Source organism: Primulina tabacum, chromosome 1, assembly GCF_025594145.1.
Source record: "Primulina tabacum isolate GXHZ01 chromosome 1, ASM2559414v2, whole genome shotgun sequence".
Taxonomy (NCBI): Eukaryota; Viridiplantae; Streptophyta; class Magnoliopsida; order Lamiales; family Gesneriaceae; genus Primulina; species Primulina tabacum.
Genome location: NC_134550.1, coordinates 6,157,540 through 6,171,823, shown reverse-complemented (window position 1 = coordinate 6,171,823; position 14,284 = coordinate 6,157,540). Strand labels below are relative to the sequence as shown.

The 14,284-nt window shown below is 33.6% G+C and overlaps 1 protein-coding gene across 1 annotated transcript; it reads left to right on the top strand.

Moving 5' to 3' along the window:
• The first annotated feature begins 665 nt into the window (after positions 1-665).
• On the top strand, positions 666-9,418 carry LOC142537575 (ABC transporter G family member 24-like). Its single transcript, XM_075643083.1, has 15 exons — positions 666-1,050; positions 1,351-1,427; positions 4,183-4,458; positions 4,799-4,862; positions 4,945-5,091; positions 5,213-5,247; positions 5,426-5,499; positions 5,797-6,033; positions 6,118-6,716; positions 6,808-7,104; positions 7,394-7,879; positions 8,034-8,182; positions 8,320-8,609; positions 8,697-8,830; positions 8,967-9,418. The coding sequence occupies exons 1-15, from the start codon at positions 785-787 to the stop codon at positions 9,121-9,123; spliced, it is 3,288 nt and encodes a 1,095-aa protein (XP_075499198.1). The 5' UTR covers positions 666-784; the 3' UTR covers positions 9,124-9,418.
• The last annotated feature ends 4,866 nt before the right edge of the window (positions 9,419-14,284 follow it).

The window sequence follows — 14,284 nt, the reverse complement described above, 5'->3', positions numbered from 1 at the left end:
TTAACTTGCATGTTTCTCATTTTTTTATTACGTTGTAAGTCATTAGTCAACTAATTTGCAAAGTTTTAATTATAGTCATTTTTCATGACAATGTTGACATTGCTCATAAAAAATACGTGACATCCGAAAATGCTAACATGTTGTTTCCACGTTAATATTCTAATGAAAAATGACTAAAATAAAAAAAAAAGGTGTAAAACTAAGACTTTGAATTAATTGTTAACATGAAAAAAATGGAAAACTTCCAAGTTACATTTCACGAACAATTTCTACATTTAAGGAGAAAAAAAGTCTTAATTCTTCCAAAAATCATACATAAAATTTATGTATTTTCTTACCTGATCATATTTTTTGAAACTGTACTAGAAATATTTTTTTTTGTGTGTGCTAAAGATCACATTTTTATGTATTAATTTGTTTGTAAATATAATTAATTAATTTTTAATACAGCTTCGTCAACCTCTGTAATTAGCCATTTTTCTAACACGCTCTTGTTAATTTGAACATATATACATATAATTAATATTATCAAAATAGTCAAACACGAAAACTCAAATTACCAATTCATATCTTCCCCACGACGTGGTCAACTACCAATGCTCACACACACAAAAAAAATATAGATATATATATACAATCAGTTTTTATGGAAAACCCTACAATTCTTTAATCCTGGTTTCCTTATAATCTTCCTATTGACACCAAGAACACACACCAATACACACACACACGCTGGGTTTCCAAAGAAACTTTTCTTATCTATGAGCTTCCAATCAAACAACACATGGGAAACATGAAGAAGTTGAGTATTTTACAATCTATGCAAGTTCTGATCATATGGAGCTTGATGCTGTGTTTCTCGGTGCGGTTCGTGCAGTGCCAACAAGTTTTCAATAATGACTTCAATGGGCATGTAAACAGCAGTCAACTGGAGGATCCGACGACCCTGAACCAGTTCACGGAATTCGTCTACGACCGGCTTTCCGGCATGACGTCCGATCTGATTCACAGTGAGATTGCTAAACAGGCCACCTTCTGTATCACAGACCCGTAAGATTATAATATTACATGAATTCAACTATATCCTTTGTTTTTAAATTTTTTGTCAGCTGACCCGAAAATTGAGAAAGTAGGTGTTTTATATATATATATATATATAAAATTGTTTCAATATATATATATATATAAATTGTTTATTGAATTTTAAAAGTGTCAGACTTTATGCGAGATTATTAGTGAATTAATATATATATGTTTATTGAATTTTAAATGTGTCAGACTTTATGCGAGATTATTAGTGAATTAATATATATATATGTATGTATGTATTTGCATTGTTTGTGATGACAGGCAAGATGATTGGAACAAATCTTTTAATTTCTCTAATAATTTGGATTTCTTGTCTCGGTGCATCCTCGCTACTAAAGGTATGCTTCATGTTTTTATTTTTTTGGTTTAATAACGCATCAGTTATAAATAGTCTTGGTTTTTTTTAATACATATATATAGTCTTGTTTTTTTAAGAAAAAAATCTTGTTTTTTAAATAAATAACTTGAACTTTACATGTACTTAGAAATTATACCCAAACCGTGAGGATATGAATTAATTTTTGGCAAAAACTTGTGTGAGACAGTCTCACGGGTCGTATTTTTTGATACATATATCTTATTTGGGTCATCCATGAAAAAATATTACTTTTTATGCTAAGAATATTACTTTTTATTGTGAATATCGATAGGGTAGACTCATCTAACATATAAAGATTCGTGAGACCGTATCACAAGAAACTTACTCTTAATTTTTTTGGTATTAGGTGCCGTTCGATGTGTGAGTTAGGAGAATTGTAAGATTGATAAACAGTTCAATTATGTAGATAGTTAATATTGTATGATAAAATATATGTTGTTTGATATGAGTATAAACTGTAAGATAAAAATCTTGTTTTCCATTATATACATATATGTGAATGTATGTATGCATAAGTAATTATATAAATTGGGACTCACCAAATTTAATTTTAGATCAGATATTTTTGTATTATTCTATTTTCCACTTAAAACTGAAATCAACTATTCAGACATGTAAAACTTTAAATTTGCATATATCTATACCAAATAGAAATGTTGAATTTTACGGGAATTGCAATCTTCATGCGAGACACCCAATTTATAAGAACGAATGCTTTAGTAATTATTTCGAAATAAATAATTTAAAGTCCCAAAAAATGTAATTTTATCAACAAAACAGTATTTATTGCATTTTAATAATTACTCAAGATTATGCATTCATGATATTAGGATGAAGCACTTGTCACTAACCAAAAGTTAAAACTATTATTCAATGTGTAATTTTATTTACTTATACTTGTGACAACTGAGAGTGCCCTTACTTGGATGCTAATGGTCGGACTGTTAGAGACATGAGTCCGGGGAGATGTATTTCTATTTGCCGATGCTGTATCATGTCCCTTAGAGACAAGTCTTATCATTTTTATAATGTCGATCTTGTCCCAAACATAGACAATATTACCCGTTAAGATATGTCGTCACTCTTTTACGGTCTAGCTAACCAACTAGATCAAGCGATGCAACGTCAACAGCTTGACACACGAGAACTTTCTCAGATGTCACACATCTCAGTGTCACACTCACTCATGTACAGTTGACTCAATATTCCTCCAAAAAGTATAGAAATATATTTATTGGGAGATTTAAACCCATAACCTCTCTCCGACACCAATTATTAGGATTAAAAGCTTACAACTAGGCAAAAAACTATAACTGTTCACCAAAGTGCAAATTTATTTTCTTATGCTCGTAGCAACACAGAGTGCACCTTTTTAGATACTAATGGATTGGGCTGTTAGACCCATGAGTTCGGGAACGTGCGTGTCAACCTCCTGGTATTGTGTCATATCTCTTAGATATCGATTTTACCTTTTTTCTACCGCTAAATATGTCCCCAGTAGAGACATTGCCAGTTAAGTTTTGACGTTACTCTTTTAGATCTTACATATCCAACCAGATCAAGCGGTACAATGTCAGTAACTTGACGCACGAGAACTTCTCAGGAGGTCACTCGTTTCATCATTATTCTCACTCATGCACATTTAATCCAATACATATTGTAATTTTTTTAATCATATTTTCTTTTAGAGAGTTGATATTTACACTTTATTTTGTGTTATTTACACTCCACTTCATAGGTAAAATATATGTCAAATTTATTCATAAATAAAATAAAATAACAAAAAAATGAAATATAAATATAATCTCTCTTTTCTTTATTTTAATTTTCTTGTTTCGACCAAGCATGTTCACAAATTGATTCATACTTTGTATTAAAAAAAATTAATAAATTGTAGAAGACTTTCTTGTAATTTAAATTAATAAATATTGGGAAGTACAACTTCAACGCCTTGCCAGAACAAACTTTATTTAATTTAGTTTTTATAAAGCAAACGATCAATTAGGATTTGCTCAGCTTGTATTCCGCATTATTTTTAGTTTGACAAATTGACTTCATAGAAAAATAGCACATGCTCTCGAGTTATTATTTATTTTTGGTGTTTGATTAAGCTTACAAATTTATTTTTTCAAAATAGCTTACAACTAAAATCATAGAGAAGTGAATATGGCATTCACATACACCTAATATGTACGTTGATCATGTGTTTCAGAAATCATAGACCTTATAAAAGAACCCGTAGTCGCATATTTTATTCATGAGAATAGATTGGTTAATAATGTAGCTCATAACATTGTTCATTTTTCTTCTTGGCGGAGCCACATGCATATATACCCGGGCTAAAGCCCAAGTAGCCCAATTTTTTTTAAAAAAAAATTTATATGTAAATTTTGTATAATTTTGGAATAATATGATATTAGTTTGGGTAGATCAATTTAAAATATTACAAGATTTTAGAGTTTAAAATTATAGCCTGAGCAGAATTATATTTCTGACTCCTTCGCTAACTACTATTATTTTTTGTATGGATGAATTATAAGTTTTCATTATTGTCAGTGAATCATGTAACAATTGATTTATATATATAAATTATAAGTTTTGCAGTCAAAAAATATGTAAGCTGATACTGTGTATAGATTTACGTGCAAATATCTGAATTCAGACATCCTTAAATTCGATATCAACTTTAACGTTGCTGATGATTGATGAAACAGGAGACTTGCCGCAGAGAATATGTACAGCAGCCGATCTTAGATTCTACTTCACTAATTTCATCGCAAGAGCAAATACTCCCACCACTTTCCTGAGGCCCAACAGGAACTGTAACGTCAGCTCCTGGGTTTCGGGCTGCGAGCCCGGATGGGCTTGTAGTGCGGGCCTGATTGAGCCCTTGGATTACAGAGAATCACGTGAAATACCGGCCCGAACCTCGGATTGCCAGCCATGTTGTGAGGGATTCTTCTGCCCTCAAGGCCTCACCTGCATGATCCGTAAGTCTTTGCCACGCTGTTTACTTAGTTCATCAATGATGCTGAATTTTATCTTGTAATTTTTTAAACTAAGTTTCTGCTAGTTCTTCGTACAAGTACGCGGTTTATTCTTCTCAATCAAGTGAGAAAATTTTCGAAAAAATTTAGAAAATCCTCTAGAATTATCTGAAAAATATGGACTTGCTAGAGAATCGAGTAGGAAACTAATCTTTTTTCTTGCATTACGTTTCTTGGTTATGCTGGAAAATAAACGGGCCCGACTATGAATCCGATGTTATTGCTCTTCGTTTTTGTACCGACAAAGAACCTCTAATTTTGAGTGCTTTTGGCATTTGTGTAGCTTGTCCGTTGGGTTCATATTGCCCGCTAGCTACGTTCAATGGGAGCACCGGCTTATGTGACCCGTACGTTGTAATTTCAGGCTGGCTTCTTGGTTATCCTGTGTTCCACAGTTTGTGCATAATATTTACTGGTTGTTCTCTGCAGATATATGTACCAACTACCCCCTGGAAAGCCGAATCACACTTGTGGAGGAGCTAATATTTGGGCAGATGTTAGCAGAGGTGGTTCTACGTTTTGTTCAGCCGGATCATATTGTCCAACGAATACGGAAGAAGTTCCTTGCAGCAGCGGGTATCGGTTTTTGCCCTGATTTATTTGATGGCGCCAAAGTCTCGATTCTCTGTCTTGTACTTAAGTTTGTAAAAGTGTATGCCTGCTAAAAATTAATCTTTTTTTGGAATTTGATTCTCAGGCACTACTGCCGGATGGGCTCCAAATCTCAGACTGGTGAGTCCTTGATCAACTTTTGTACGATTGGTCTTGTAAATGAACACGTTTTCTTGTCAAATGGAGGAAACTGTTCCTTTAGATTAGCAGCTTCAATTTGCATTTGATGTAGTGCGTTTCATGACTCTAACTCATGGATCCTTGTACTTTGCTGACCATCTTGTGTTATGGGTTGAAGGGTGCCTCTGGTTGACTCCATGTGGACCGAACTCAACAAAGCAGGACATAACTAAATATGGTCTAATGCTCATTGTAAGTTTTCCTACATATTTTAGTTCATGAAGAATCTTTTACTCTTAGATGCTTTATAATTCTTCCGGGAGTAATTCAGGCTTGTTAGTAGTGATTTAAATTGATCCATGTAACTAGAAAATACACGACTCGGTATTCAAAGATAAATAAAAATATTCCATCTGAGTATAAACTGTGACTTATCACCACATCTGATCTTGACATAATTTGAAATTGTATAGAGGCTCTATTCCCAGGCCTTGCTATATTTGATGGAACCATATCTGATAGATGAAGCACTATTCTTGTTTTTTGCAGATTGGTATTAGTGTTCTTCTATTTATCTTTTACAATTGTTACGGGCAAGTGATCACCATTAGTGAAAGGAGATATGCTAGATCAAGGGAAGTTGCTGTGAAAAGTGTCAAGGAAAGTGCCCAGGCACAGGCAAGATGGCTAGCTGCAAGGGATGCAATTAAGAAAAGAGCAATTGAGCTTCAATCTCAAGTATCCCGCACAATTTCTGGTAGAATCACAGGAGGACCTATTGAGAAGGTTAGAATAATGAACCGAACTAAAGGTGATACATATGGATATTTGCATTAGTCTGCGTAACCTCATAAGTTTAGTGCCTTTCAGCGACGTGCTGCTACATCTGGAGAGAAGCAAACAGAAAGTGATAATCCTCCGATACAGGAAGTTGAAGAACATGTGGAGAGTTTTGAAGGTGTGAATCCAGAAACTGAGAACAAGGATAAGAAGAAAAAGGTGAAGGTCAAACACATTCGCACTGATACGCAAATATTCAAGTATGCATATTTGCAACTGGAGAAAGAGAAAGCTCAACAACAGCAGAACGTAAACCTTCTTGTGCCCATAAATATTTCAACAGCTATGAATAATGAGATCAGGAAAAGACCCAACATCGAGATTTCTTTCAGAGATCTTACAGTCACATTGAAACAAAGCAAGAAACATCTTTTGCGGTCCGTTACTGGGGAAATCAGGCCTTCTCGAATTACTGCTCTCATGGGGCCATCAGGGGCTGGAAAAACAACTTTACTCTCAGCTCTGGCTGGAAAAACCGTTGGTTGCTCAATAACCGGCTTAGTTCTTATAAATGGAAAGATGGAGTCAATACGCTCATATAAAAAGATAGTTGGTTTTGTGCCACAGGATGATGTTGTTCATGGAAATTTGACTGTGGAAGAGAATATATGGTTCAGTGCCAATTGCAGGTATGCCATGTCTTGTTCAAATCCTTGGTGTGGACATATAATTTTTAGTTCGAATTATTTCTAATAAGCATTTATTCCGAAATTATTGAAGACTGTCAGCAGATTTACCAAAAGCAGAGAAGGTACTCGTTGTTGAAAGGGTGATCGAGTCCTTGGGACTGCAGCCAGTTAGGAACTCCCTTGTTGGCACTGTGGAGAAGCGAGGTATATCTGGAGGACAGAGAAAGCGAGTAAACGTGGGACTGGAGCTGGTGATGGAACCTTCACTTTTATTCCTGGATGAACCAACATCTGGACTGGACAGCTCGTCTTCGCAGCTTCTACTTAGAGCGCTCAGGCGTGAAGCTCTCGAGGGAGTAAACATTTGCATGGTTGTGCACCAACCTAGGTAATATTAGTAATCTTGTTACAAAATTTGCTCATTGTTTTCTAAGTTCACGTCAGTCATCATTAAGTGACTAACTGCGTCATATGAATGAAATATTCAGTATTAACATATAGACAACATGATTAGCCGAACATCTTGATTAGAAATAGCACAACCATCAATATAATAATATAGAGGCATAAGAAAGTGCAGCCACTTTTAATTTTTCTGTATCAGGAGGTAATATGTTTTTCTCCAATGTGTTTAGTTCACGCTTGCTGTTAATCGAATCATCTATTTGGTTTTGCAGCTATTCCTTGTTCAGGATGTTTGATGATTTGATACTTCTAGCGAAGGGAGGTCTCACAGCCTATCATGGTCCAGTGGTGGAGGTTGAAGATTACTTTGCACAACTTGGTATTATCGTCCCTGAGCGTATTAATCCACCTGACTATTTTATAGATGTTTTGGAAGGGATGGCTAAACCGAGCACGAGCTCATGTGTGACTTATGAAGAGCTTCCTTTAAGATGGAAGCTCCATAAAGGCTATCCCGTACCTCTAGATATGCAAAATGACATTTCTCTGCAAATAATCCGCGATGATTCAATAGACCATGAAAATTATGCTGGTTCCAGTGCTGAGCAATTATCATTTTGTGGAGAATACTGGCAAAATTTACAATACAAACTGGAGGCGCGGTTTGAGGGGATATTGAATAACTTCTTGAAATCAAAGGACTTGTCCGGAAGGAGAACTCCCAGTATTCTTTTACAGTATAAACACTTCCTGGGAAGGTAAAATACTGAGTTACATCCTTCTCATATGACTATTTTCTGTTTGCGAGATTCAAGAATTGATGTATCCACATGCAACTTGATCATGTTATGGGTCTATGTAACACCTAATCACGCAGTAATATTTTTCTCTTCAACGTGTTTGCTGTCTCAGGATGGCTAAGCAGCGACTACGAGAGGCTAGAATCCAAGCAATAGACTTTCTTATTTTGTTGCTCGCTGGTGCTTGTTTGGGATTGATTGCCAAAGCAAGCGATCAAAGCTTTAACGCACCTGGTTATACTTACACCATCATTGCCACATGTAAGTTCATTTTAATTGATCATTCATAGAGCTATAGACTGTACTCCTTGTTAGTAACTATGTGCATCAGATTTTCCTAGTTCTGAATTGACTTGAATAAGTTGTGGGATCTGAATAAATATTTTTCTTCCTTTAAGCTCTGCTCTGCAAAATCGCGGCCTTGAGAACGTTCGCCCTGGATAAGCTGCAATACCGTAGGGAACGTGCTTCTGGGATTAGCAGCCTGGCTCATTTTATTGCTAAAGACACAGTCGACCATTTCAACACGCTGATCAAGCCATTGGTCTATCTTTCCATGTTTTATACCTTCAGCAATCCTAGATCTTCCTTCTTCGACAATTATATTGTCTTGCTCTGCCTCTTTTATTGTGTGACCGGTATCGCATATGTATTGGCAATCTTCCTTGAACCTGGTCCATCTCAGCTGGTGATCAAACAGTCCACTTTACAAAACTATTTTTTTTATTTATTGTTCCAGATTTTAGACATTCTGAAATGGTTTCGCATTATGCAGTGTTCTGTGCTTCTACCTGTGGTCCTGACTCTTTTGTCAACTCAGCCGAAAACCGGAAAGTTAATGAAGATTTTGACAGAATTGTGCTATCCAAACTGGGCTTTAGAAGCCTTTATAATCTCAAACGCGAAAAAGTATGTTTGAATTCTTCCCTAGAACATAAACATTTTATTTGCCATCCATCACTTATGCTATCACTCAACATTGTTGCATAATTCTTGTCGAAATAGACGCAGAAAAAAAATGATCCCATCACCTTTCCACTTGCAGTTATTATGGTGTATGGCTGATACAACGTTGCGGTGCACTTCTAAGAACCGGCTACAATCTTCACTATTGGAAATTATGTATATCCCTTCTCATTGGCGCTGGTGCAGCCTGTCGCGCTCTAGCTTTTTTCGGTATGATAACTTTACAGAAGAAATGAGACCATAATTCATTCATTTAAAAATTTTCATTTTTGTTCATCAAAAGTATAGACTTGTAAAAATTAGTTGCATAGGGGTGCCTGTTATAATAGATTAGATTGAGTTCGGCTCACAAGTTTGCGACGAAGGTTCGTTAAAATATATAGCGTAACCACATTAAATTTACCAAAGATTTATATGTAATAGACATATGAATTTTGATAGCTTATATAATAAAAATGTAGCATAGGACTAGAGGACATGGATATATGTATTTTTTTGTAGATTCAATACAAAAACATTCAATTCTTTTTATTTATTGAAGAAACTTATAAACAGGAAATACTATGTTTATAAATTATTTAGTAGCTTTGCATTTGTATCTTTTGTGCAATTACATTCCAATTTTGGCCATCATTATACTATAATCATTTGGAAACTTTTATTTTAATATTTATAGGTAAAAATTAAGGCATGTAACTATCTAGAATATAGTAAATCATGATGATAAAATAATCGATAAGTTACAACAATTCTTACCAATTATTAAAATTACTAAAAGGTGTTACACGTTAAGATTGGGGCAAGATGCAAAATCTATTAACTCGAAAATAATTCACGTCAATTTTCGTTTTACGAAAATGATTAATTTAAAATATTAATTGACATTAATGCGTATCTCTTTTATTATCGTCTCAATAATCTGACATAGACATGATATTATAAAAAAACTAAAACATAATTCCTATGATTTAGAGGATTCATATGATTTTAAAACTTAGTGAAATTACATTGATGCAATAATGTTTTTATGTTGATCTATTTAATCAAATTTCTCAATTTAATTTATTTACCTAAGATGTGAATAAACTTATTTGTGTTCTTTCTTCTCATCTTATTAATTAATTTTGACCCTTTCAACACAAGAAACAAGAAATCTTAAAAAATTAATGACCATTAATTTTGTATAGATATTTTAAATATTAAAAAATATTGCATGTAGATAAACACTTTATTATAATACCATGCAAAGAAATCTCATTGTAAAGAATTTAATACATAGTAGATTATCATTCATCCAATATTTTAGTTAATTGCTTTCCATTATTATATGTTATTACACTAACAAATCTTAAATACAATCAATCTTGGTATGATAATATTGATGGCCAAGTAATCACTTTCATCGCCGGGTGGGAAGGATAAGAATCTGAATAATATATGTCGTCGTCTCGTAATTAAGACGTCCGATAATATACGTCCTTGCAACGAGCAAATATACCTTTTTCTACTTTGAAAAGGTCGAAGTACTCCGTCGCCTTCTTACCCCACCAGAGATGAGAAAAAAAACGCAGTGCTAAGACCTGCGCAGAAGCTTAAGGTAAAATTCTGACTTCTGTAGAGCTCATCCCCGGAGAAAACATGGGCCAGTAACGAGTGTGACTTCGGGGGGAGATCATTGGCAAGTATAACTGTGAATTTTTTGGTGAGAAAACATTTTTCTTCGAACAATCCCATTGTTTTGAGGAAGATCAATTATTGAGTGCAATAATTGTACCTGCTTAGCATAACGATTGAATTGTGGTGCTTGTGCTGCTGTGCGGTTTAAAAAATTTGAGTTGCACCATTACCACCAGCTATAACTTTTGGTAAAGCGGCAAGCGCTTGGTCCTACAATTGGTATCACAGCCAAGGTCACGGGTTCGATTCCCATTGATTGCAATGAGTGCGATTATTGGGAGGGAGATTGTTGGATGTAATAATTGTCCCTACTTAGTAGAGCAATCGAACCGTGGTGCTTGAGCTGCTGTGCAGTTTAAAAAATTTAAGTTACACCATTATAACCAGTTATAGCTTTTAGTAAAGCGGCAAGCGCTCGATCCTACGTAGATAGAACAAAAATGATGAGAAATTGCAACAAGGAATTGATTTTGGTGCAATTCATGATGCTAGAGATATTGTGGTATCAGAATGTGTAAATTGTCGATGTAAAATGTAAAATATTGAGGATATTTATAGTAATATATAAAAAGTTAATTACAGTTTACACATTTAATTATTCTTGGAATTCTCGTCCGATTGCCCTCTTATGTTGTATGGTTAACTATAATTATTAATTTTTTTGTGAATTACATTTAAAAAAATCTCAAAGTAGTAGGTATATATCCTCGCAATCTTGTTGGAAAATTACTGTAATAGCTAAAATTATTTTATTTATTCATTCATTCATTACAACAATTTTTATTATTCTTGTTATTTCTTAACAATGTCAAATGTGTGTGTGTGTGTATATATATATATATATATATTTAAATATTAATACCTTGAAGATATATATCCACACGTAGAGATGTCAATGGGGTGGGTATGGGACGGGTTTGGCTAAACCCAAGACCCTCCCCATGAAAAAAACTTTGACCCATTACCCGCCCCACCCAGGTTATATATTCTTCGGACCCACCTCACCTCGAATATGAAATGGGGCCGGGTAGACCCTTAAGACCCGTGAGACCCGAATTTTTTTAAAATAAAAAAGTAATATTTCTTCTCTCATGACTGAATTATGAAACAGATAAACCTCTAAATTCAACATTGTGGAAAATTAATTCATGTCTTCGACCACACTTAATAATAACAAATAAATTATTTTCAAGACATAAAGAATTACATAAAAGAAAAAGAGTTACTAGCTCTCCAAAAAAATCTTGACATCCCCAAAAATAAGTCATAACATAATTTAAACAGATCAATATCAAATCAGCGACTAGACAATATTTCAGACATATTTTTCGGGATCATTTTCCTCTTTATCAAGAATGGTGGGACAAGTTGGTAAACTACTTGAAGAATTAACTACAAAATTAAATAGAGAAAGTACATTGAAAAAATAAAACTGTAATTTCAAATTGTAAAAAATGTAATTTAAAGAAAGAAAGTACAGTAAAAAAATTAAAATGAAAGTACAATAACAAAATAAAACTGTGATTTATTTAACTTTCATCTCACCCCACAACCATCTTCGCGAGGTACATCAATGCCTCCAAAGTCGTTGGATTAATTGTACTAAGATGAGGACCAACTATTCTTCCACTATTGCTAAAAATAGATTCAAATGCAACAGTTAACATATGAATAGCTAAGATCGTTATGGTTGAGATGATATACTAAAAAATGAAAATTAATAAAAATAAAACCCTAAAATATTTATATCCACATATATGGGGCGGGTATGGGGCAGGTATTATATGACCCATGACCCTGACCTACCCCATATCCGGACGGGTCTGGGAAAATTGAGATTTGGTTTTCCTTTATTTTGTAACACAACAATAATTATTCAAGCTTTCTTCACTTTATTTTAAAATATATATGTGAAAATTGAGATTTGGTTTTCTAAAAAAAGTTGTAGATAATGGTTATGTAAATAATTGAGAAGTTACAACAATACTTATCAAAGAGATAAAGCTGCGTCACAATAATATTTTTTCACAAAAACTTTTATAAAACGGTCTCATAGTTCAAATATCTCCATTTTTTACCATTCATTTATCCTACCTAATATGTAAGTTACTAGATTCATTTGTGTCCCTTCTTTTAATCCTTAATTTTGACCGATTATATATATAATGATTGTTATTCTCAATCCAAAATTTGTTTCACACACTCCACACTTTTATCATTATTATCCTAATTTACAAATTAATTTTCCTTGTTTAGTTACTCATATACTTTATTAGACTAAAATGTCCATTCATAATTATACTAGCAATTGTATTTCCTATTTAATTTCTCAGATTTCTATAATACAACTTCCAATTTTCTCTACCTTCGTTTTTCTTTCATTCACCGTGGAAAAAATATACATACCATTCAAGATTTAAAAGTTCCTTGTTTACTGTAATTTCTTTTGTTTCCGTAGAAAAAATATACATACCATACAATAAACCGTCGCTAAAAGCGTCGCTAAATATCATTAGCGACGGTCCCAATTTTTTTTTTGTAGATATAGAAGTACTATAATTTACTCATATAACAAAATATAGATTTTAAATTCCATAAAAACATCTTACACAACAATAATTATTCAAAGATTTCTTCACTTTTTGATCATTCATGCATAAAAAACTTGAATATACATTTAATTTTATGATCACCAAGTAATGACTTTATGTGGCGGCTGTTTTCGATAAGAAGGTGAATAGTATATGCCATCGCCTCGCACGAGCCAATAGCACTCATCCTCACAACGAGCATATACGTACTTCTCCGTTTTGAAAAGGTCGAACTGGGCATCCTTCTTGTCCCACCAGAGATGACAGAAGAACTCCGTTTTGAAACCCGCGCAGAAGCTGAAGGTGAAGTTCTGGAATCTGTGGAGTGTATGGTATCCGAGTTCGTCGTCCCCGGAGAAAACATGTGCCCGCATGGGTTTGGAATTCGGGGGGAGGCCATTGGCAAGTATGACTCTATATTTCTTGGTGAGAAAACATTTTTCTTCGAACAATCCCATTGTTTGGAGGGAGAAGAATAGAACACAAATGATCAGAAAATGAAACTTGGAATTGGATTTGGTGAAACTCATGATGCTATCGAATAATATCGTGGATGGAATTGTTGAATATCGAGGAATATATATATATATATATGTATATAGTTATATAAAATGTTAATTGCAGATTTGCCCTTGTGGGCTCTGGTCTATTGTTTTCCCAAAATATTAACAATTTTCAAAAAATATATATCGAGGGAATAAAGTGGAAATAGATACTGTGTGATTATGCATATATGGCCGAATCATTTATTTAAGTAAAGCTAATTATATTGCAAAATCCAAGCAATTATCGAAATTTGTACTTTGACTAATCCGTGAATTATGTAAATCGTAAGCGTAAAGACATATATATGATTTAATTTAGTGGACTGATTATAATCTAGCCCTCGATTCAAAATCATATCGATTATAAGAAAATATACTATTACCAAAAATTTAGTTATTATTTGAAAATAATTCAACTAATAAAGGAAATACTATGTGCGTATATCAATTATTTAATAGTTTTGCATGCATACATAAATACTATGTGCGTATATCAATTATTTAATAGTTTTGCATGCATACATACATACATATTATATATTGTGTGTGTAGATTATTCTTTATTTATGGAAGAGACTAATAAA